Below are 24,773 nucleotides of genomic sequence, written 5' to 3'. Positions count from 1 at the left end.
CAATTTTTTGAGGCTTAAGTAACTGCTTTGGGGGTTCTGCTTTGTTCAATAAGCAATTAAGTGTGAAGGGAAATCTTAGAACAACACATTAAGCCAAGTCCTATTTTCTGTGCAATTCTGACCTTCACCTGTAGGGCAAAGTCATTTGGCCAAGATTTTCCATTTCCTATTGGCCAGAACTGTGCTCAGTGCTGGGAGAACACAACATAAAACAGACAGACTTTGCCATCAAGGATGATACAGCAGAGCTGGCGAGTCAGAGACATAAAAATAGATACAATGCACCTTGCTAAGTTCCACAACAAGAGTCTGTGCAAAGCTGTGCGCAGCTGTATAGGAGCTGCTCAACCTGTAAAGGATGTGGACGCAGGGCAAGAAGAAAATGCTTACAAGATAGGAGACCTGAGCCTTAAAAGACAGATCTTACTAGGTGGAAAAGCTTTGTAGAAGAAGACAGCACTCTAGGGAAATTACTGTGAGTCAAGGCCCAGGAGTACTCCCTGCTGCCAGAATGCCGGATGAGCAGGGATATGGGGACATGGGACAGTCAATGTGGAAAGAAGGAGAACAGCCTCACGTGCCCTTTTTTAAAATAAAGATTTTATTTATTTATTCATAAGAGACACAGAGAGAGAGAGAGAGGCAGAGACACAGGCAGAGGGAGAAGCAGGCTCCATGTAGAAAGCCCGATACGGGACTCGATCCCTGGATGCCGGGATCATGACCTGAGCCAAAGGCAGACATTCAACCACTGAGCCACCCAGGCATCCCAGCCTCATGTGTCTTACCAAAGACAAAAGAATAAGTAGCAATGGTCACTGAACAGGGACAAGCATAGCACCTTGACCACTTGCAGACCCGTAACCTCCAACAATCTAGATGGAAGGGAAAAGGGTGTGGAGGCCAGTGGTCATGGTAGGAGTGAAGAAGTCAGAGCCTGAAGCAGTGCCATAGAAATCACCTACTTGACAAAGCAGATCTGGCTTAAAACCCCATGCCAACCCCCTGCCCATCCCTACCACCACATTCCCTCCTCAGCCCTCTGGTTCTCCTGGTCCCAGAATCTCTCACCTTTCCCAGGAGGGTGGGAAGGATGGGCATGATAAAATCAACCACACTGCTGAAGTGGAGAGGGAAAAAAATAATATGAATTTCCATTAAACCTTTAGATCTGTCTTTTTAATGGTGTTTACTGTGGTACACAGCAAGCAAGGAGATAAATCAAACAAGAATTAAAGAATAGAAACTGACCACTTGCTAGAGAACCAGAACTCCCCATAGTGGTGGAGAATTGCGATCTCAAAAAGCAACAGGACTACTGCATGAGGTACCCAGAGTATCAGGTTCATAGAAACCAAAAGGAGAATGGTGGTCACCAGCAGCTAGCTAAATGGGGGAATGGGGACTTGTTTCAAGGACATTAAGTCTCACTGTGAGAAGATGAAGAGGGTTCTGAAGATTGGTAACTCAACAATGCGAATGTCCTTAATAGTATTGAGCTCTATACTCATAAATGGTTAAGATAGTAACTTTCATGTCGTATGTATTTACCACCATTAAAAAGAGCAATAAGCCTATCTGCCAGGTTATGGAAGATGGGATATACAATATCCTGGTACAGTACATTCTACACATTTTCACATTTATAACCTCATTTCACTACATGACAAGCCATCAAAGAAAGTCTGCTTCCAACTCAACAAGTGAGAAAACACGGCTCAGAGAAATTACAGGTGAAAAGTCATTCAGCTAGTCACCGGTGGAGTTAAGACTTCTACACCAATTTTCCTTTACCCTTTTACTTCACCCAATTACCTTCCCCCTCTGGCAATTAAAAAAAAAAAAAAGAAACACACAAAACAGTTTACACTGCTAGTTTATTCCATTGCTATTTTTCCAGTAAATACTGAACAATTTAAAATTATCCATGATAACCTCAGGCAAATACTAAAGTTAATCCGGCTGCTGCAAAAAGAGAATGTGTTTGTTCCTTAAATACACTCCTTCTACTCAATTTGCACATTATTTTTTAATCCCTATGAGTGCAATTCAAAACCTGGTTGTTTTTAACTCAAGTGATATGTAGCAAGTTTGGTGAGAGAGTTATTGCCAAACATGTAATCTAAAATACAAATGACAGTAACTTCAAAAGCTACAGAGCACTCAGCCAGGCACTGTTCAAAGTGCTTTATACATATTAACTCACTTAACTAATCTTCACAATAATCCTATGAAATATGCACTGTAGGACGGAGATGACTAGAAATGAGGACCATCTTTAATAAAATCCCCTAGAGTGTTAATTTCCCCTAGAAATCAGCCTTGCCCCAGACCAAATAAAGTTAGATTTTTCTTATGTAATGCAAGGTTTAGAAAAAGTGAACCATCAATTGGGGTCTCACCAACCGAGTGACTTTTACATTCATGCAACAGGAAAGGAGAAGCACAGCACAGCCTGTGGAGTGCAAACATGACAAGAATGACAAATTGAGGGCAAAAGTGAATAATCAGCACGGATAATATTTTATGAGGATTCCACAAAAATACACTTGATAGTTTTTAGGTACATAAACCTTGGCAAAAAGATTTTAAGACAATGCACTTTTTATCAGATACTATCTTTAACCTCAACAAGCAGAGAGTACATCTTAGAAGTTACTACATAGCTACAGCACTCTTATAGAACTCAACCACAGCTCTATTATCTCATAAAAATTATTCCATGAATGTATATGGACTCACTTGTAGGCTGTTCTAATTTTTTTAAATACTCAATGTATTTTCAGAAAATAAATAGCATAGGGGTTTCTTTAAAAGGCCAGATATTATATATTTTAAAGATCTTAGTAATCACAATACCCAACATGGGACTCAAACTCACAACCCCAAGATCAAGATTGCACACTCCACCAACTGGCTGAGCCAAGTACCCCAGTTGTTATATTTTTTTTTCTACTGGTAATATCTCAAAATATCAAAAATCATGAGGTCCCTTGGCACAATAGTTCAAAAACCAATTTATCTTCAACTGCTGTGTGAGAAAACATTGGACTGTGAAGAATGTTAAATCAATATTTTCCAACTATTTATGTAAGTATTAGGATTTAAAATCAAAGTCTGCTAAGTTCCTTCTAAAGTAGTCTACTATTCAAAAATCCTTAAATATGATGGGCTGATTTCTATAAGACACTTACTTTACTCTCAAGCAAATGCTAACACTGTATTAAAAACAGCTTGTCTAATTAAGTATGTGACATATGATAAAGTATTTTTTGAAACATTGTGCTGTGCCCTTGTACCACCCAAAGAAAATACTAGCAAATGGACCCAAAACTAGAAATACGTGGTCCTAAGAAACTAGAAGAGAAACACATGGAAATATTGTCAGTTGCTGACTGACCACATCCAGCTATCTCAGCATTTTCCCAAAATTCAAACGATACTAAAAACCTTATCTCTACAGATGAGTCTATGACTATTAACTAAACATTAAGGGCACTATTAAATGCATGACAGTTCATCAATACTAATTCAGATGTAATATTAGAATATTTTATTATAGTGACTAAAACTATGGCTGCTTATGGGCCAGTTGCTGCTTTTTACACATGGGAATCACAAGAAGCCTCACTGTAAAGGAAGAACTTCCCCATCAGCTGAGTATGGTCTAGACTGGTTTACCAGGTAAATTAATGCATTCCCAAAATAGACACATGTTCATGTTGTAGGACAAATGAATTATGAGCATTAAGAATTTCAGGGTATGTATATGTGGGAATACATTTAAACAGTGGGGGAAGAAAACTGGTCAAAGCATTAGTAGGAACCTCTCATTAGTTTATTTTTGCTTTGTAGTTCTACGACTTTATAATCTCTACAAATGCTTGGCTTACAAATATGGCTAACCCAGGTCAAGATCTCCATATCGAGAATACCAGTGATATGGCACACACACTCCCTCCTGTATTTAAAATTATTTCTCTCATAATGTCTCGGCTTATGTAGTAAACAAAACTTTATAAAAATATAAATGTCATTGAAACCGACAACTGGTAGCAGGCAAAACAGTAATACTGAGAGAAGTGAATGTCTCTGTCTGCCCTTGGCATAGTCATTATATGAAATAATTAAACTGATACATCAACAATAGAGTGATTAAGGAACTCTAATTTATAAAGGTAACATTAAAAATTAATATGAGGCAGTTTTAACAAAGACGGAATACTAGGTAAGTAATTACGATACTACTCAGCAAACAACCTTACTGTCTCAAAATAAAGAGCTCTATTTTTAAATTGTCAGAGCTTTGGAAACGCATTTCATATATGAGACAGTAATACTTTCAAGACCTCCACCTTTCCTGGAATACAAAGAAAGGAGTAATATTTTTGATTGGATAAGAATACTCCTTTATATAATTGAATAACAATGAAGTGTTCAAATTAAATATGATACACAGCATTTCTTAGGGAGACTCGAAGCAGAGTCCAAATGGCTGAAAAGCTGACTGTCCAGAACAAGGAAGGAAAGAAGGAAGGAAAGGGAGGGAGAGAAAGATACAGACTCTATGTTCATAACTCCATAACATTCTAGTTCTCCATTTGGACCAGGAATATGATTTTCACCATTCTGTGGTCAAGAATCTTCATTGGTGTTTGGTTGCAAGTGGATGCCTCAATGAGTTTAGTGAGAACCTGACTCTGTTCTCTCCATACAGCCAAAAGCAGCTGTCATTTCTTAATGTAATGATGATATACACGCGCACGCACATGCACATACACATGAACACATCTCAGCCCTGTCTTATGCTCTCAGTACAGCATGCCTGCCTGTAGAAGTTGCAGACCAGGAAACATATACAGAAGCCCCTCACACCCCAAATCCACCTTGTTATTCTTTAACTTGCATGTTCACTCCTCAAGTACCTTTAGTCCCTTACGTAGGGTAGTACTCAAGTACACCTTCCTTCCCCTCCCTCTCCCAGTTATGTTCTGGCTCTCATATAATTGGATAGTGAGCAACGTAAGTTGTATAAAAGAACATTAGTGATAACTAAGATTTTCAGCTACTCTTTGCACACAGTATACCTAATACCACCTTGGTTACCACCACAGTATATCTATATACACTTTGGGTTTTATACACACACACACACACACATATTCTCATCAAATTCCTACCAGTCTATGAGGTACAGCACTATACTTTCTGCTTACTGAGTCAAATATCTTGGAATCAAACATTATCTCAAGGTAGAGAAAGATCTGTCAGAAGCTGAAATGACTCTGGTAGAGCTGATGCCACTCCCACCTTGCTGAAAGAGGAAGACAAAAAGATAGCTCTATGCCTTGATGATTCAGCCAACAGAGGTCACCACATATACCTCTGATCCCCTGGAGTGGAGTAACTAAGCAAAAGGGAAGTTTGTGCTATTTTGAGGTCACTGACCTTGCCCTAACTCAGTTCAGTAGAGTTTAGAAAAAAAAACCCTCAGGAATATGAGAAACATTGTTAGCACTTTCTCTGTCACCAAACCGGAACCCCGAGGACCATGCCTATCTATTCCTCCACACACTCATGACCTCCCATCTGACCACCCCTAGTGCTTCTAAGACTTGTGCTTCTAAGACACTACAGCCCCACACCTCACCTCGGACAATTACAACACCAAACTCTGCCCTAAATACCACAGCGTGCTGGAAGGTTCTCAAACACAAATACAATACTTTACTGTGCTTTTCAAAGCTTCTCCTGGCTACACCTAACCCATCTCTAGTAGCCAGGCTTCTCAGAGCATATCATCCATCATCCCTGACTGCTTCCACATCCTTGCTGGAAAGACACACACTCGGCTTTTCTACTTCTCTGCACCTTCACATGTGCTGTGCCCCATGCCAAGGATGCCCTCCCCACATGAACCACACCTTGTCTTTCAGGCTGACCTCAAACTTCTCTTCCAGCCCAGCTCACCAATCACCCACCTGCAAGCTTCCCCCCATTCTGCTTCCTGCCTCTCCCTGCAGCACAGCCAAGCACCCAGCCCCAATTAAGTATGCTTGGTAAAAGGGAATGAGGTGCATTTCTAGTATGTATCAAATGCAGGGCCAGATATGGTGCTAAGTCTCACTGCTGTGACCAGTCTCAGTGCTGCTGGGGTCTGAAGTCAAAACCAGAATGGGTCAGACCAGATATCTTCTTTGGAGATAACCTAAAACTGGTGGTTCCTAAGTAGAAGGCAGGAAGAGGTCATCAGCTTTATGTGTATATGCACTTCCAAACAAGTAAGATTTAATGTTTATTGAACGGATTGGCACTGGTGCCCCAACATGGTCTTATGTAATGTGGTTTGAGGGAAAGCTCTCAAAGGAGGAGAGAGGGAGTTGGTGGTGGTGCAATGAACTAAATTGTGTCCCTTGAAAATTGATACGTTGAAGCCCTGCCCCCCAATGTGACAGAACTTGGAGATGGGGTCTCTGTGAGGTGATGAAGTGGAGCTGATGTCATGAGCGTGGGGCCCCATGATGGGCTTCATGCACTTATCAGAAGGGACACCAGAGAGCCAGGTCTCTCACTTCACCACATGAGCACATGGCAAGGCAGCAGCTATCTACAAACCAGGAAGAGGGCATGCACCAGAACCTGGCCATGTTGCCACTCATGGTCTTGGACTTCAAGCCTCTAGAACTGCAGGGAAAACAGTGCTTATTATCAGGAGAGAATGTTGTTCAAGCCACCTAGGCTATGTATACTCACGGCAACCTCAGAAGACATACTCACAGCAACCTCAGAGGACTAATGAGGGAGTGACAGTGGTACCCTCTCCTGTCTGTTCGCTCCACTTATTACTACATAGTTCCATTTCTGTGTCCAGTTAGGTGTGTATATGGAGTAATTTAGCTAACTTCAGCTCAACTAACCCTCGCAAGGACAAGTGGCTTAAGAATCATGCAATGAAACTAACCACAGATTGAAAATAAGCAAATGACAAACAAAAACACAAAAACTGACCTGATAGTCCCCTTTCTAATAAAAGCTCTTCAAATCCATTCTACCAGGTTAAACATTGGGACAATTTAATGAAATCTGATTAAGTCACCCAAAAGTATTCAAAATAATAAAAAATTATTAACATAGATTTACATCTAATTCTTAACTGAGAACCTTCGTAAATACATGTTAAGTCTTGAGATAAAAACTAGTGATAGTAATATATGTACAGATACTTAATATACATATTAAAGTTTCATGGTGTTTTACTAATGGGACATGTGATCAAAACAGTCTGGAGACCATGGACCTAAACCTAGAACTTCGATGAGAACACTAAGCCCACTCTCAAGTGGATGTCTTCTCTCAGGCAGTCCTGAAACTAAAACTGGCCAACACTCCTTTGGAGTGATAGTTTATGTAACAAATACCAAAGATATATAGAATAATTCTCAAAATGACCAGCAACATCCCAAATTCAACCCCAAATCCTTTTTTAATTGTATGTAATATAAATCAGGAAGGGTAGCTAAAAATACAGAATTCAAGAGCTGCTTTAAGAGAAAAGGGTCGATCAGCATTTAAATGATCAAACCCAACCTCATGGATTTCAGGAAATTTCTTTGTAAAACAGCCCTGCATGTCTGACCCCAACAATGGTCAGACCTCTCCTTTTGTTCTCTGTAAGCATTGTCCCTCTTGAAAGGGATGCTGATTAGCATTTCTGAGTAAGCTTTTGCTGTCTGTTGAGTGACTCAGCCACTAAGTGGAATAAGCACTTAGATGCTACTTTCTAGAGAACTATACAAAGGCTCACGTGACTAAACTCTGACCACAGACTTTTCTGCATTTTCTTTGCTACCTACTTTTCAACTTCTGTACAAGTAGGTCAGATGCTATGCAAACAGACTCTCAGTGTTGTCATCAAAGGAATGTTGTTTGACACCCAAGGAGTAAGTATTCTCCCATCTAATTAGCACAACAAACATGTCAAGAGATGGGTCCAGTATACTTGACCATCAACCCTTCAAAGCTATGTCTGTCTCCAACAGAGGACCCAAACATGTCCCAAAGCACCAACACAAAGACAGGACTATAGTATTCAGTTCCTATTCTCCCAGACACTTCTGGTTAGTTTTTCAAATATTTTGAGGTAACTGTCTTTACAGAAGAGTCACAAAAATAGTACAAAGAGTTGCCATATACCCTTCACCCAGGTTCCCCAAAAGGTTAATATGACCATAAGCATAAGGATCAAAACTAATAACACTGGATGTCACCTACCTCAAAAAAATTACTAAGACAAATATGAAAATAACACTGGCACAATACTAATCCAGCTACACCATTTATTCAAAGTTCAGTTTCTCCACTAATGTACTTCTTCTGCTCCAAGATCTGATTCAGAACTCACACTACATTTAGTTGCCCTAGGTCCTTAGTCTCCTCTACTTCTGGTTCAATTTTAACCTGTTTTTTCACAAATCCTGATATTCAATTCTTTGTATTGGTAAGAATCAGAAATGCTCACAAGCTCACAGAAGGCAGTAAGACTTGATAAAATTTGAGAGTAGAGGAGAAGGGAAATAAATTACTAACTGAAACTCTCAAGCCAAATGCCTTTACCTACTTTCATCAATAAGAATGGCATAGATGTGTCTTGGACCGAATTCAAGGTATGCTCCCTATCCATCCATACAAGGGTCAGCTTGATAAAGAAATTATCATGTGAGTCTGTTTTCCTAGACACGTGCTGCTTCTCTACAAACATCAAATACAAAACTGGCCCAAGGCTGATACGCATTTCTGCTCTAAAAATATACCTCAGGAAAGCTCATGCTTTCAATGGTTACCTGAAATACAGTGCTAAAGTTTCCTCAATTTGAATACTTTTACCTGTACCATGCCTCAAAAGCCTCGTCCAAGGGTGTAAACTTGATAACATTCTAATAGCAAGAATCTTCTACGGCATTAGTTGCTGCTGGTATGTACAAATTAAGAACTCCCAACATGCAGTGACATTCATGTGCAGAAAATACAGCGCCTGGTTTGGAGATTAACCAAGTGTATCTACCTCGAAACTAAAAAGTGAAGAAATGAGTAAATGGTCACTAAGTGAGGAGATGAGATTAGCTTGACTAAACATCTCACTATGTATACACACATCAAATCATGTTGTACATCTTCAATATACACAAATAAAAAATACATAAATAAGTCAATAAAAACAGTGTACATAGAACACCTTGAAGCTGTTTTGAGGTAGGTAACAGGAGTGCTCTCAACAGAAATTACTCTTTTTTTAAAGAGATTTTATTTATTTATTTGAGAGAGAACATGAGTCGGGAGAGGGGCAGAGGGAGAGGGAGAAGCAGAAACCCCGCCAAGCAGGGAGCTTGATATGGGGCTTGATCCCAGGACCCCGAGATCATGACCTGAGCCAAAGGCAGATGCTTAACTGACTGAGCCCCCAGGTGCCCCACAAATTACTCTTGACGAATATTTTACACATTTTACTTTTGCCAGTCTTGACAGGAATAAAAACTAAAGTTTGTTTTTTTCAAACAATCATCTTTACATGAATCAAAAGGAAGTTATAATTCTTTTTAGGACCTTAGCATTGTTTCCATTAAGCTTTTAAAAGCTTAAGTGTTGCAACCAGATGCTACCTAAATTCTTCAAGCTTTGGAAGAGAATCCTCCATCCTTTCAGCACTCAGTAATATTAGATCTAGAATAATGTATGTCATCTATCATGGCTATTCCAGCACAAACTGGCATCTCAAGATTCTGTGCCCCTCGTTCCTTAAGACAAACATGCACCTTCAAACATTAGGATCCCAGCACAATACCATAAAACTTTGATACTCTCAAACCTACCACACAATGCTCAATTCCTTTTTCTAGAAAGGCAAAATTCCATTTTAAACTTATCTTAGCAAAAACAATATTAAGCAATTTTCCTTTAAGACAAACCAAGAAGAAATGCAAAGCTTGACAAAGCTCAAATTATTGCTTTAATGAAGATTTTTGTCATCTAGAACTCCCACCTTAAATGATTCATTTGAAATATAGTATCTGTAAACATTCCTAACTTGCTTTGAAGACCTCACTTCAAACTGCCTCACGGCCTTGGAACTATTTCAAATGACATGCTGATAGTCACATAAAAGGACTGCATACACCTGATCTTGATTGAAACAATTTTCAATCCTTGTTTCTTGATCAGCAAGTTTCAAGGTATTTTCCAGAAAAAAAAAAAATTTAATTTTAATCATTATTTAAAATTTAGATATACGAAATTAAAGATTCACCACCAGGTTGCTCTAAATAATAAGCTTTCCATAAGCATTTAATATTTAAGTTAAAACACTTAAGAGGAAATAATAGCATTCATATGAAATGTCCAGAATAGAGAAATCTACAGCGATAGAAAGGAAATGAGTGGTTGCTCAGGGCTGGAAGAAGAGGTAGGAAGAGGGCAGCTAAAGGGTATGGGATTTCTTCTGGAAGTGATGAGAATGTTCTAAAATTGACTGTAGTGATGGTTGTATAACTCTGAAAAACACTAAAAAGCAATGAAGCGTATACTTTAGTAAATTAATTACATGGTATGTAAACCATATCTCAATAAAGCTATTATAAATATTTACAAGGAGATTGTACACCAGAAAAAAAGGGATCTTGTTAGGTGGACATATACAGAATCCTACACATGTTTGTATGTACATTATAATATTCCATTAATTACTACTCATAATTAAGGCCCTAGAAAAATCAATGCTTAGGAGAAAAAGACCTATTTTCTCATGATTACAATAATCAAAATTCACTGGCTTCAATAATTCTAAAATTGACTTACACCTTACACCTACCAGAGCTTCAAATCAATCACTAGTGTTATTATTTTCAGTGTCAAGAACAAGAACAGGGTTTAAAGAGACATCTACTGACACAGGGCAGATCCTCCTGGAATTTCAAGGTATTGCTTGGGATTTGGAGTTACCGTGTCTGATATTCCCCCAGGGGTGCCAAGGCCACAGTCAACTCCAGCAGTGACCTTACTCCTCCTCACCAGACCCAGCCTCTTTATTGGATACATTAGTTGAAACAATAGCCCTAGATTTTCACTGCCTGTCCTAAATTGTACCATTCAGCCCCTCACCAACCTTCCCCAATGCTGGACAACCACATCCCTCCTTAGCAAACTCTGATCTCTTTTCTGAAGTCAAAGTGCCAGGTGCCCGTAAATGCAGTCACAGAGCAACTGCCATGATCCAAGGCTCTGAGCCATAAAGGGCCTGGAGTGTGGAAGTAAGAACACCAGCCTCCTGAGGTGTAGAGCAGCCACAAAGTCAGCACCCTTGACTCCTTGACTAGAATGAGTCTAATCTGTCCCCCTGTTCCCTTCTTTTCAAAAACTGATTTAGAAGCAAAAAATCCAGGATAAATACTCCATGTCCCTGCCTCAAAAACAAAAAACGAAAAACAAAAAACAAAAAACAAAGCCTTAACCCTTTCTCAAGAAAAATTAAGAAAAAAAATAATTTATCAACTTCCTTTTATGAAAGTAGTCCTTTGTATAGCTTTATCAACTTTTGCAAATTTTCATGGCCAAGACTAAAAGTGTTTTTTGTTTGTTTGTTTGTTTGTTTTTAAGATCTTATTCATTCATTCATGAGAGACACAGAGAGAGGCAGAGACACAGGCAGAGGGAGAAGCAGGCTCCCTGCAGGGAGCCCGACTCAGACCAGGCCTCCAGGATCACGCCCCTGGGCCGAAGGCAGGTGCTAAACCCCTGAGCCACCCACGGATCCCTAAAAGTGTTATTAAAAGAATTAATGTTTTGGGGTGTCTGGGTGGCTCAGCCGGTTAAGTATCTGCCTTAGGCTTCAGTTATGATCTCAGGATCCTGGGATTGAGCCCCCACATTGGGCTCCCTGCTCAGCAGAAAGTCCACTTCTCCCTCTGCTTCTGCTGCTCCCTCTGCTTGTGCTCTCTTACTCTTTCTGTCAAATAAATAAATAAAAATTTTTTTAAAAGACAATATTTTTATAAGACTTGACCTCAGCAATATTAAAGTACAAAAATAATGTGGCTCAACATTTTGCAAAATCCTTAAGCTTTAATGTCAAGAAGTTTTATAATCAGTTCCTTAATGAACTAGAATTCACATTACCATTAGTAATTCCCCTAAATATAGAGTTGAGGTGAAGTGAATACTCAAAAGCCATTTTACAAAATAGCAAGGGCCACATTTTAATTTTGTAGACCCTATTCAGTGGGTCTGAGTATGTCATGTTCACAGTATAAGCCATGAACTTAGAAACTATATGAATTTTAATATTTAATGATATATTTTAACTAATGGAATTATATTCCTATACAAGACTTTAAATAGAATAGTTGGTGTCTACCTATTTTATTCTTGGCCAACCCCACTGTATGTCTATTTCCATACTTATTCCTCTCTGACTCCAATAAAGTACAACTGAAACTATACAACAGGTAGCCAGTTGAAAAAGTCAGATAATAAAATCAGCCTCAAAAGTCAGCTTTGCACTAATGTAGTGCAGCCACATTATCAAGACTTTTAAAAATCTTTATCTTCCATATAATTCAAACAAAACAAAGACCCTTATTTTCCCAACTTTAAGCATGCTTAAATGAATACCAAAGTCAAAGACATTAAGAAGAACTAAGATAAAGTACTACTTGAAAATATCCTAAGATTTTTTAAAAATCTTCAATTCTATATCCTTCTTATTTAGTGTGTACATAAATACATATATTGTATACATATATATATATATTGGCCTAATACATTTACTGTTTATAAAGCACATAATATAGTGAAAAAAGCGGTACTACATATAAATCTCTTGAATCCCAAATCGAGCAAAAAAGAGACAAGATAAAATCCTTTTTAAAGTAACCTTTCCATCTTTTTAAAAGTAATTGAAACATATATAAGGTATGAAGAAATGGAACTGTATTGGCAATGCAGGATTCCAAATGGTTTTAAGTGTATTCACAGAGTTGTGCAATCACCAGCCCAGAATGAAACCCCATGTACATTAGCAGTCACTCCCATTTCTCAACCTCTTCCCGCTTTCCTAGCCCTAAAAGTCACTAATATATGTCTCAATGGATTTGCCTCTAGACATTTCCTGTAGGTAGAATGAGTGAGGCCTTCTATGACTGGCTTCTTTCATTTTATAAATGTTTAAGTCTCACCCCTATCGTAGCATGTATCTGTATTTCATTCCTTTTTATGGCCAATAGTATTTCATTGCATGGATAGGCCACATTTTATTTATTCATTCATCAGTTGATAGATATTTGGGTTGTTCCACTTCAGGACTACTGTGAATAATGTTGCTCTGATCATTTGTGTACATGTTTTTGTATGCACATAGGTTCTCCTTGATCTTGGGTAGATATACGTAGGAGGATTGGTGGGTCACATGGTAATTTTACATTTAACCTTTTGAGAAACTTCCAAACTGTGTTCCAAAGCAGCTGCACCATTATTCATTCCCATTATCAAGATATGGAGGGCTCCAATTTCTCCATATCTTCACCAACACCCAATGCCTGTTATCTTTTTTTTTTATTAGAGCCATGTGAGTGTGTGAAGTAGTAACTCATTGTGGGTGCTGCTCTGTATTTTAAACCAAGCCCACACATTCTTGAATGGCACCTCAGCTACTCTTCTAGGCTACACTTTTAGGTGAAGAATGTGCCCTAATGGTCATTCCTAAAATCCAAAATAAAGCCAGGATAATCTAATACTCCCTTAATAAATTAAGGTATCATCTCCATATAAAATGCATCATTATTCTACCATAAATTCTATCAAGCTACAGTCATGCCCAGTAGCCAATCCTTTTTCAATAAAGATGTCAGCCTAAGCAGCCTATGTAAGTGCTAATGCTGTAGTGGAATACTTAAACATGCAATGAAGTTTTAATCAGGGCTTTCAAGAAACACTGGATTGAAATTCAAGCCTGTCGATAATCTACGTGTAACCTGATCATTTAACTTCTCTACACCTGAGCATGATGCTCTGAGCCACTCACAGAAGTATATCCTCTGAAGTCACTCACATAAAGTTGTCTAAGTCAGAAAGTTTAAATGAAATTTGAAAAAGTACTAACACCCATGCCTAAAGATCTAGCTTTGCACAGCAGAAAGAATTTTAGCTATAGTAGTCAGAAAAGGTGGTTGCTACTCACAGCTTGCTAGTTAGTAGCCACATGACCACATGACCAGTACATTATTGAACATCTTTCTACCTCAGTTTCCTGATCTGAAGGTAATGCCTTCGAGAGGTTACGAGGATTCCTTGATCTAGTAAAAATAAAGCATTGGACACAGTAGCCAGCAAAAAGCAGACACTTGCATGTTAACAGAAAGATGGATGGAAGGTAACTCTGGGCAAAGTTTCCCAGCAAACAGAGACCTCATAACCAATGTTGGGGACCATTGAGGGCTGAATGCGAGTCCCCGTGACCTATGGGATTCCTTTATAAAGCATTCCCCACCACCACCACCACCAAAAAAATAAATAAATAAATAAATAAAAATAAAGCATTCCCCCATATTATGGTCTGCAAATTGATAAGGAGAGCTATCATCTGGCTTAAAACAGGTCTAGGAGAAATTCTTGGAAGGGAGCCCAGGGATGAGAAGATAAGAGACCTCATTTTTGTCAGGAACACGAGAATAAAAACTTCCTCGGGGCTCACGGCGAGCCCGAGGCCAGAAGGGATCCCACGGAGACCTGATAAAGGCTGTACCCACCCGACCCCACCGACGCGCAGGCAGAGGGACCGCCGGGCGCCAGAGGGCGGGGGAGGGGAGGGGAGGGGAGGGGAGGGGAGGGGAGGGAGGGGGCTGCAGACAGAGGCGCGGGGCCGCGCGGCGGGGAGGGCCCGGCCACCTGCCCGCCACCTGCCCCGCGTCTGCCCGCCGCCTTCCCCTACCTGATCTGGTTGTCACGGAATTTGTTGAGATGCGGTTGGTTGAGGTAAATGGTGCGGGCCGGCGCCTCCAGCTGGTCTCCAACAGACGTGGCCCGGGACATCTCATCCTCCGCCTTCCTGTAGCCCGAAGAAGGACGAACAGGTCCTGCAGAGACAGGGCGCGGGCAGGGAACCGAACACAAAGAAGTCAGGCCGGGCGGGAGCGGCGGACGCGGGCGACGGGCTAGCGGGCGGGGCCCCCGGGGAAGGATGCTCCGGGCGAGGCCGGGCGCCTATGTACCGTGGCTCCCCCTGGAGACCCGCCGCCGCAGCTGCTCCCGGCTCGCCCCGCCCCCGCCCGGGTCCCCGGGGCGCCGAGCGGGGAGCTCTCCCGCCGCCGACTCCGCCCCGCACCCCCCCCCCGCCCGGCTGCGGCGCGAGGCCCGGCTGGGGCCTCCCCCCCAACCCCCACCTGCCCGGGCGGGCTCCCCCTTTGGGTCCAGGGACTGCGCTCCGCAGCCCGGTTCTCGGGCGGCTTTGACTGCGCTTAGGACAAAGATACCAGCAGAGGGGATGCGCCCTGCATTTCAGTCGCCGCATAAAAGGATGGAGAAAGCACATCGCCGTGCCCTACAAACGAGAGATGCCCGACCCTCAGGGTGATGGCTCGGCTCCACCGCGGGCCCGAGCGCCCCGGCTCCTCTCTCCCCCAGGGGCGCCCGGCCACCTGCGAGCGAGCGGTAGCGCTACCAATCCCAGCTCAGGGTGGGGGTGGGGGGGTGCGGGATCTTTCATTTATGGCTCCGGTGAGGCGTCTGTGGTCAAGATACAAGCAAGTCTGTCTCCTTAAGAGTTGATTTCAGCTCTATAGTCAAGGCTTTCTGTGAGCTCAACCTCCCCACAACCTTCAGGTAGGGAGGTGTCTGCATGGAGAATAATGGCACACCCATTACTCACACTACCACACCTGAGGACACACATGCTTCAGCTACAACGTCTGTCCCTCCTCACAAGAGGCAACCCACCTCTAGAAGGGACCTTCAGGGAGGGGTGTCCGAAGTACAGGATCACAGAAAAATAAATCCCCTGCAGAGGCAGCCTTCTCTCCTTTTCCTTGCGTGTATTTTCACTCTAATATTGGACATCTCATTTCAATAAACATCTACTTCACAGCTACAAGGAATATTCACTGACAGAGAAAAATCTTGGAATAGAATGTCTTGGCTACTTAAGTATGTCATCGTTTTAAAGAGATTATAATCCTATTATAATCTTTATCACAAGAGAGGGACAACCAAAACATGAAATCAAATCGGTTGAGAGCTGACATAGTACCCTGAAGAGTATTCATAGCTAGGTCCCTGGTCACAGCACCCTGGCTGTTCCCCATTTAGGGACTCCAACCTCAGATCCTCACTCCCTGCCTCCAGCCTCCACTCTCCCAGGCTCCTCTGGCTTCACAGGGGACTACTCGGCCCTCTGCTTAGTGACAAGGGGCAGCAGGGAGCAGAAGTCCTCACTTCAAGACTGGCTGGCCTGAGAGCTCACTTCAGTCAGAGAAGGTCAGGTTTTTGTTTTTGTTTTTGTTTTTGTTTTAAGGTTAGGTTTTAAAGCATTTTCTGATTTAAGGTAGATAGGCTAGTTTCAAAATATTCCCTATATAAAAATATTGCTCTTCTCCCTGCCCACTTATCCCTCTTTGTTTATCTCCAGCATTTATCATCATTACTTGACATTATTTATTTACAGTCTGTCTTCCCATGGCTCCAGGACAACAGGACATGTTTTGTTCACTACAGTCATATCGGCACCTACAACAGTGCCTGACACATAATGGGCATTCATGTTTGCTAGTTGAATAAACCATTTGCACCCAAGTCTTATCAAGGGTCACTTTGAATTCTCCAGGCAGAGATGCAGTGATATGCACAGAGGGCTCAAATGCCATATACTCGTATGGGTCAGAATAGTTCATTGCTTAGACTGTGTTCACTCAGTGGCTCTCTATCCTGGCTGCACATTATCACCACTAAGAGAGCTCCCATAATGAACTAGATCCTGGGCCCAACCCCCACAGATTCCGACTTGTTTTACTCTGTTTTAAAGTAACTTAAGGGATGCCTGGGTGGCTCAGTGGTTGAGCACCTCCCTTGGGCCCAGAGTGTGATCTTGGAGTCCCACATGGGGCTCCCTGCATGGTGCCTGCTTCTCTCTCTACCTATGTGTCTGCCTCTCTCTGTGTGTGTCTCTCATGAATAAATACATAAAATCTTTTTAAAAAAATAATAAAATAAAATAAAGTAACTTAAGAGGTGGGGGCCTGGGTCACTCCCTCAGTTTAGCTCCCTTGGTTTAATGCCGACTCTTAGTCTCAACGCCGGTCTTGATCTCAGGGTTGTGAGTTCAAGCCCCACACTGGAGCCTACTTAAAAGCATGGAGCCTACTTAAAAATAGTAATAATAATAATCATAATCATAATCATAATCATAATAATAATGTTACCTAAGGCTTATAGGTGGGCAGCCACAGTTGAGAATCACTTGTTAATGCTGCTGGGAACGCAAAAAAAATAAAATAAAATAAAAGACCTGGTTCCTGCTCTCAAAAACTTTAAGGTGCTAAAGTATAACCATGGTTACCGGTAAGCCACGGTTTATGACAAGTGACTAAGATCAGGCTTGAAGGCGCTAAGGAGGGTCAGGAGTCAGCAGCCTGTTTGTGCTTGAGGGGAGCTGGTCAGAACAGAGTTTGAGGACGGATATAAAAGCCTTAATGTATGGGTAAGATTTCTATTAGGAAAGAGGAGGACAAAGACAGTTGGGGTGAGAACAAGAAAGAGCTTCAGCCAAAGCCCAAGTAGACAAGATGTATAAGAAGCCAATTAAAATAAACAAACTTAAAATCAGCACTGAAGGTCCAGAGTGGGAAATAGAAGGAAAGCTCAGGTTGGCAGGGAGGAGAGGGGAGGGCCATTGAGGGATAGGAGGGGGGAAAGACTGGGAAGGACTTCAATGCCAGGCAAAGAAGCTTCAACTCCATCCTGAAGGTCATATGAAGCCCCAGAAAGTCTCCACGCAGGGAACAAGTGCACCTGGCAGGGATATACAAGTAGGAGCAGAAAGAGGGGAGAATTTGCAGATAAGGAGGTCCAGGTGGGAAATTAATTCTACATCTAGAAGCAAGACATTAAAAAGCAAAAATTAAATGGAGAATGGGTAAAAAGAAAAAAAAATAGACAGGAGAACCATCTCAAAAGAAAACCCTGCAAGACTTTTTTTGGATTGAATGTGTGGGCCAGAAAAAAAAAAAAAAGCATTTCTGATAGAAATGAGAATGGAACCAGTTTTCCCAAACAAGAATTTAAGTGTTGGATAACAAATATTGGGGTGCAAGATAATTACACAATTAGTGATAGAATTACATGAAATAATATCTCCCAAGCACCTACCATGCATGAGGCCACTTTCTACACTACAACAGGGCCAGCCCTAGAGTTTTATTCTAGGTAGCAATTGTTATAGTTCCCCCCTCCCTACAACTCTGATAACTGTCTTCTACCTCAGTGGCCTCATCTTGACCCAATCCTGCTTTGGAGAAAAACTTAATCTTTTCAAAATATCACACATCTGTTGAAAATGTATCGCCTAAAGAAAACACTATACCATATATAGTGAAGCACGTTATGACTAAGGTTTCAAATTCAGACTCATGAGATGAATTCTGAGCTAATGCATTTTGAAAATACCACCATGCAAAATTAGAGGAGATGCTTACAACTCCCCCATATAAACAAGCACAGTGTCAGCAGACAGTGGGAGTTCAATAAATATCTGTTGAGAAAGAAACCAAAGAAAAAAGGATAAAGAGAAACAAGAGTAGGCAAATGGACAAGCACTAAGCTTGCCTATTACAAAATAGAAATGCAGACAAGACAGCTGCTGGCCAAGGGCACGAGGGCAGGAATATTGCCTTGCTCATGGTTCTAGCACCATCATCCTGAATAAAATACCAGGCACACAGTAGGCAGTCTGTAAACACAGATAAATAAAGGGCTAATGTAGCCCTTTATTGAGGTTGCCTACCCAGCTAATGAACCTCAGACTCCCTTGTCTGGTAACTGAACCTTTCCCCTCCTACATACAGGCCAGGGAACCCCCAGACAGGTCTAAAAATGCAGTCCCCTTCATACATTCACAGCTCTTTGCACAGGGGACAATTATTTGGCCCAAGCTAGACCATTAGGAGTCTTCTGGAAACTTTGAAGGGGGACTTAAGGAAGATGGTTTCTACATGCGGCTGCTCTATTAATATATACACTCCGGGTCTCTAATGGCCATCTTCTACCCATGGAGTAGGCAGGGAAATAAAGGCCTTCTTTTGGAATAAAGATGAAGCAATTTCATGGAGAGCAACAGAAACTATCCCGACAACTCCCTGGGTTCTGGGTAAAGTCCCCTCCTAGACCCTAGCCAGGGGTTCCATGACTCACCCCTGAATAACCAGAAATGCCAACCAATACTGTAAGGGTGCTCACAGAGAACCTATTTTTTCCCTTTAAGACAGATGAGTGAGTAAGGTTAAAGAGGAAGAATAAATATGTATTCACTTATAGATCACCCTGGGGTGGGGGACAGGGTTTTAGGTGCCTCTAGCACAGGTGCCATTAGATGCCACAACCCACACTCAGGGAAGCCAGACCCAACAGTGCAACATCTTCATGGCAACATTTAAGTTGGTTGGTTTGGATAAGGCCCAGAAATTAGTGGAAGGTGACTGGTTAAATAAAGAAGACCCTCCTCCCTTCAGACTTTCTGCCAAGATAGGAGAAACAATTCTAAGAAACAGACACAGATGACAGGCATGTCTCCTGGTGGAGGGCATTCTCAAGGAGGATGGATAAAGAATAGGGAAGGGACAGAGAAAACCAGACTAGTTCTAATACATAGGCCACTGACACCAACAACTCTTGCACAGGCCCCAGCCACACTGTGGCTCTAGCTTGCCTATTAATCTCTTCCTACTCACTCTGTTCATGTCCTTAGAGTATTTTCATTTTACTAAATGGCCCAAATTTCTCATTTCATTCACATAACATAGGGATGGGCAGTCACTAGCTAGGAAGCAGGGCAATGCTAGGCCTCCCACGGGCAGGCAACAGACAAAAGTGAGGACAATGCCTCATGTCTACTCATTACATAGATTAATTCCATGGAGAGAGTTCTGGAAAGAGAAGGAAAAATCTTAACAGGTTTCTGAAATTTGTTCCTATCTAATTAATTATATGTTATTTTATGATTATTTATATATTATACATATTAGTGTGAATGAAATTGGTCCAGGGAGTTAAGAACTTCAGAGAGTCAAACACAAAAGGGGAGTTAATATAAGGTCAATTTTTACTAAGCATGTCATTGCCTTAAGCAACATAGGAATAAAATCCTTTACTCTGAGCTGCCATATTTTTCTCTAAATCCTTTACTCTGAGCTGCCATATTTTTCTCTAACTCAGAATATACTGGTGACTTATCTAGTCCACATCCCTTGCAAAGAAGTCTCACTATCTCACAGTAGAAACTCTTGGGAAAGAAATGCTCTAGGCTTCCTAAATGAGAAACCCATTAAAGTGTGGAGGCTTTCCCCAGAACTTCTATAACTAGCTCTGTGGGAAGTCAGACCTTGGCTAGACATTGTTGTAGAATAGAGAATTTGGCTGGTCTCTGTCCTGCTTTCTGGGGAGGCTTCTAAACCCTTAAAAATGCCCCAGTGACAAGTGTTTCTTTGTTATTTGTGATGAGGCCCTGGGACCACACTCAGTTTTATGCTAATAAGGTGACCCTGGTGGGCCCCTAGACCATTTTAGAATGGGGGGGGTGACCATGCTGTGGAAAAACCAACCATGTGATTAGAGGGTTGGGGTCTGACCTCCCAATTCTGGGGAGAGGGAGGGCTGGAGACTGGAATTCAACCATGTGGCCAACGATCTGATTAATAATGCTATGTAATGAAACCCCAATAAAAACTATGGACACCAAAGCTCAGGTGAGATGCCCTAAGGACACAGAAGCTTCCCATGTGGGATCCTCCCAGACCTCATCCTGCGTGTCTCTCTTCATCTGGCTGGTCCTGATTTGTATCCTTAGGATAAAGACTGTAATCCTGAATATAGTGCTTTTCTGAGTTCTCAGTTATTCTAGCTTATTATTCAAACTGAAGAGGTAATGGGAATCCTTGAATTTGTAACTATTTGGCCACAAGTACAAAAAGTCTAGGCATCCCAGAGCTTGAAGCTGCTGTCTGAAGTGAAGGAGGTCTTCTAGAAAATTATGCCCTTAACCTGTGAAGTCTGAGCTAACTCTGGGTACTTAGTATTACAACTGAACTGCAGACATTACTCTATGAACTCTAGAATGACAGAACCAAAAGGGAAACTTTACGAATAATCACAGAAGTATAACAGGTCAAACACAAGATAGGATTAAAAGCCAGATCTGCAGAAACTTGAATCCAATGCTCCTTCCATTAGGACAGGCTGCCTCTATGAGCTTCGGCAAGTCAGGACACCATCTGAGCCCTGGCTTCTTCATCCACAAACAGAAATCAATGATATAAATCAAGGGTTGGCAAATTTTCTGTAAAGGGTCAGACGGTAAATATTTTAGGCTTTGAGCTACATACAGCCTCTCTTTTTTAGACACAAAAATCTTAAAAATATAAAAACCATTCTTCACTCACAGGCCAGACTTGACCCACAGGCCACAGTTTGCTAAACCTTCACATAAACTAGGTTCTTCACAGTTAACAACACGATTATATCCTAACTGCTACCTTAAGGAAATATTAAATATCTCCCCTATCAACAAAACAGAGCATAAAATTCCTAGTAAACAGGTTCTTCGGACTTTGGTTACTGGAGTTAAGTTGATTATGCATTATCTCCTAATTTTGCATGCGCTTTAAAAGTATGTAAAAGGTTATTCTCTTTGCCTCCAGAAAAATTTCCAGAAAAACAGTACGATCATCATAGAGCTTCATAACAAGAAGCACGTGTGTGTGCACAGGTGTGGGTGTATGCACACACACACACACACACACACACACCCCTCCTTTTCCCAAAAGGGTTTCAAGTTCAACTCTGGCCTCTACTCTATATTTACAAAGATGCTTCATAATCCCTCAGAACACAGACACAAAGCAGTCCAGCAGCTGGGGAAGCACTTGAGCTGGTTATTTCTCCTAATCAAACGAACAAAATGAAAATGCAGTGCAAAGGCAAGATGTGATTATTCTAGCCCTAGCGGACACATTTCAAAGGTCTTTTCTAGACACCACTTTGCACAAACTACATCTCTCCAAATATAGCATCTGTGATCCACTTCCACCCAAGAATTGAAAAGAAAAACAAAGAGAGAGGGACACTTTTTACTGCCAATACTTATTGGCTTCTCTTTTCTCTTTTTCAGGGATAAAGAAAGTGAGAGGGGGAAGTAACTGGCCCTGAATTACTTAGGATTTGAAATATTGTTGGCTGCTACATTTATATAAGCACATATTGGGCCCTTCCTAGATCTAGGGCATTTTGCCAGGTAGTGGGAGGGAAAGGTGCACAGCATAGCCATGGACTTACACTTTGGTAGAAGCAAAAGAAACAAGAGAGACCAAGAAATAGGAGAATCCAGGGGACAGAGATGACTGCCAGTCCCATCTAGGGCCAAAGAACTGGGTGACTTCATGGATGAAGCACTTGAACTAGGCTTACAAAAACGAGTATGATGGTATAATTTGGTTGTGTGGAAAAAGAGTGTTCCAGGAATAATGGCATGTGAGCAAAAACACGTGCCAGCGATACTTTATTTACAACCTCATTGGCTTCAGCACCATGGGTGAAAGTGGAGCCACAGTAATTTGAGGTTTTGTTTCCAGTAAGTACAGGAGAACAAATCAGCCTTCTGTTCCTCAAAACCCATTCTATACCTTAGATAATTCACTATTGAGGAATTTTAATGTAGTGAAGGCAAATGTGTTTTTAAGGAAATATCTTTAATATCCAAAAGCATAAACAACCCACAAGACATCCTAGGTTTTACAATACTCAATTCAGAGGATTTTCCTGTATGGACTGGATTGGCTATGGCTTAAAAATACAAGCCCAGTGGGTTCTCTGTAGCAGCTCCTTGTGTTGCTAGGATAGATATTCATTACTCCTGGGGCCAGGAAACAGGGTGCAAATTAAGGACACCAACCTTAAAAATCACAATTCAGTATGCATGAATGCTATTTTGAACAGTGAATCCTAGGAGAGGTACAGTTTTCTCTGAAGTTGCTTCGCCTCTCCACAGCATTTGGAAGACACACAACACCTTGGCCAGGGATGTTTAGATTCACTGAACATTGTCTCACAGCCAGCTCACCTGTCCGGTGTCATCAGTGACCAACCTCTTTCTTGCTTGAGGTCATCAGCCACCTCAGAAGCCCTGACAGGATCAGCCCCTGGAAGGCCCAATGGCTTTTAAATCTGCTCCCAGACCACATGAGAAGTATAGGTGGCCAATTCAGGAAAATGAGAGCTCATATTACTCCTGTTTTATCCTCATGAATGTCATATGTCTCCCCTTTGATTGGGGAAACTTCCGTCAGAGAGGAAAAAAATTAAGATATTTCTTCTTGGATTGATTTCTTCTCTCCCCACCTTTCGTCCTTTCACCTCCTAAAGATCAAAAGGACAGGCAAGCTTTTTAGTGTACATCCCTGACATCATTCTCTTTCTGGATTCTAAACAATCCTTTACAAACCCACTGAGATAGCTCTTCCTTAATGAAGAAAATGCTGAAAGTCAAGCCCTCTAGGTTCTATTTTAAATACTATAAAAGGAGGAAAAACTAATCTACAAAACCTCAAGAATTTAAAAATAGAGCTACCCTATGACCCAGCAATTGCACTGCTGAGTATTTACCCCAAAGATACAGATGCAGAAAAACTATGGGACACCTGCACTCCAGTGTTCATAGCAGCAATGTCCACAATAGGCAAACTGTGGAAGCAGCCATGATGTCCTTAGATGAATAGATAAAGAAGATGTGGTCTAAATACACAATGGAATATTGCTCAGCCATCAGAAAGGATGAATACCCACCATTTACACCAATGTGGATGGAACTGGAGGGTATTATGCTGAGTGAAATAAGCCAATCAGAGAAAGACAATTATCATATGGTTTCACTCCTGTGGAATATAAGAAATAGTGAAAGGGACTATAAGGAAAAGGAGGGAAATTGAGTGGGGAAAAACTACAGAGGAAGACAAACCATGAGAGACTCCTAACTCTAGGAAACAAACAAAGGGTTGCAGAGGGGAGGAGGTTGGGTGGATGGGGTAACTGGGTGACGTGTACTAAGGAGGGCACTTGACGGGATGGGCACTGGGTGTTATACGTTGGCAAATTGAATTTAAATAAAATATTTTTAAAAAAATTTATTTAAGTCTCTTTATAAACAAAAGGCTAGCTTGCTTATCACTGCTATTTCTGAAAGGCACAAGGTGAAGACACCTTGATATTTCTCTTGGTGGTGGAGGCTCCAAGTGCATGGAAATCAAATGTCAAGAACAAGAGAAAGGCACATTCATTTGCTCCAACTATTATCCTGCTTCACATGTATATCTGCCTGTCATGTTTGCTTCTCTCCACTGGTCATGTGAACCCCACACCTTTTACTTCTATCAACAATCTTAATGTAACCTTCAAAATTACACGCAATCAGATTTGGAAGAGCCAACAAAGAGGCCAACTTAATTCCTATTTCCACTAAAACAACATTCTTTTCC

The 24,773-nt window shown here is 41.3% G+C and overlaps 1 protein-coding gene across 7 annotated transcripts in view; it reads right to left on the bottom strand.

Annotated features, from left to right (window-relative positions):
- LOC112918518 (phospholipid-transporting ATPase IB) overlaps nt 1-24,773 on the bottom strand; it is a 579,220-nt gene that overhangs the window by 469,213 nt on the left and 85,234 nt on the right. For 3 of the 7 annotated variants that reach the window (XM_072719837.1, XM_072719843.1, XM_072719842.1), the window contains exon 2: nt 14,975-15,119. In XM_072719837.1, coding sequence (XP_072575938.1) covers nt 14,975-15,075 — 101 coding nt within the window. In that variant the 5' untranslated portion in view covers nt 15,076-15,119. Of the gene's footprint in view, nt 1-14,974; nt 15,120-15,425; nt 15,933-24,773 lie in introns of those variants that run through there. The other 4 variants (XM_072719838.1, XM_072719840.1, XM_072719841.1 and 1 more) reach the window with 4 other exon arrangements.

Source organism: Vulpes vulpes, chromosome 9 (assembly GCF_048418805.1).
Source record: "Vulpes vulpes isolate BD-2025 chromosome 9, VulVul3, whole genome shotgun sequence".
NCBI lineage: Eukaryota > Metazoa > Chordata > Mammalia > Carnivora > Canidae > Vulpes > Vulpes vulpes.
This window is presented reverse-complemented; position numbering and strand designations above follow the sequence as displayed.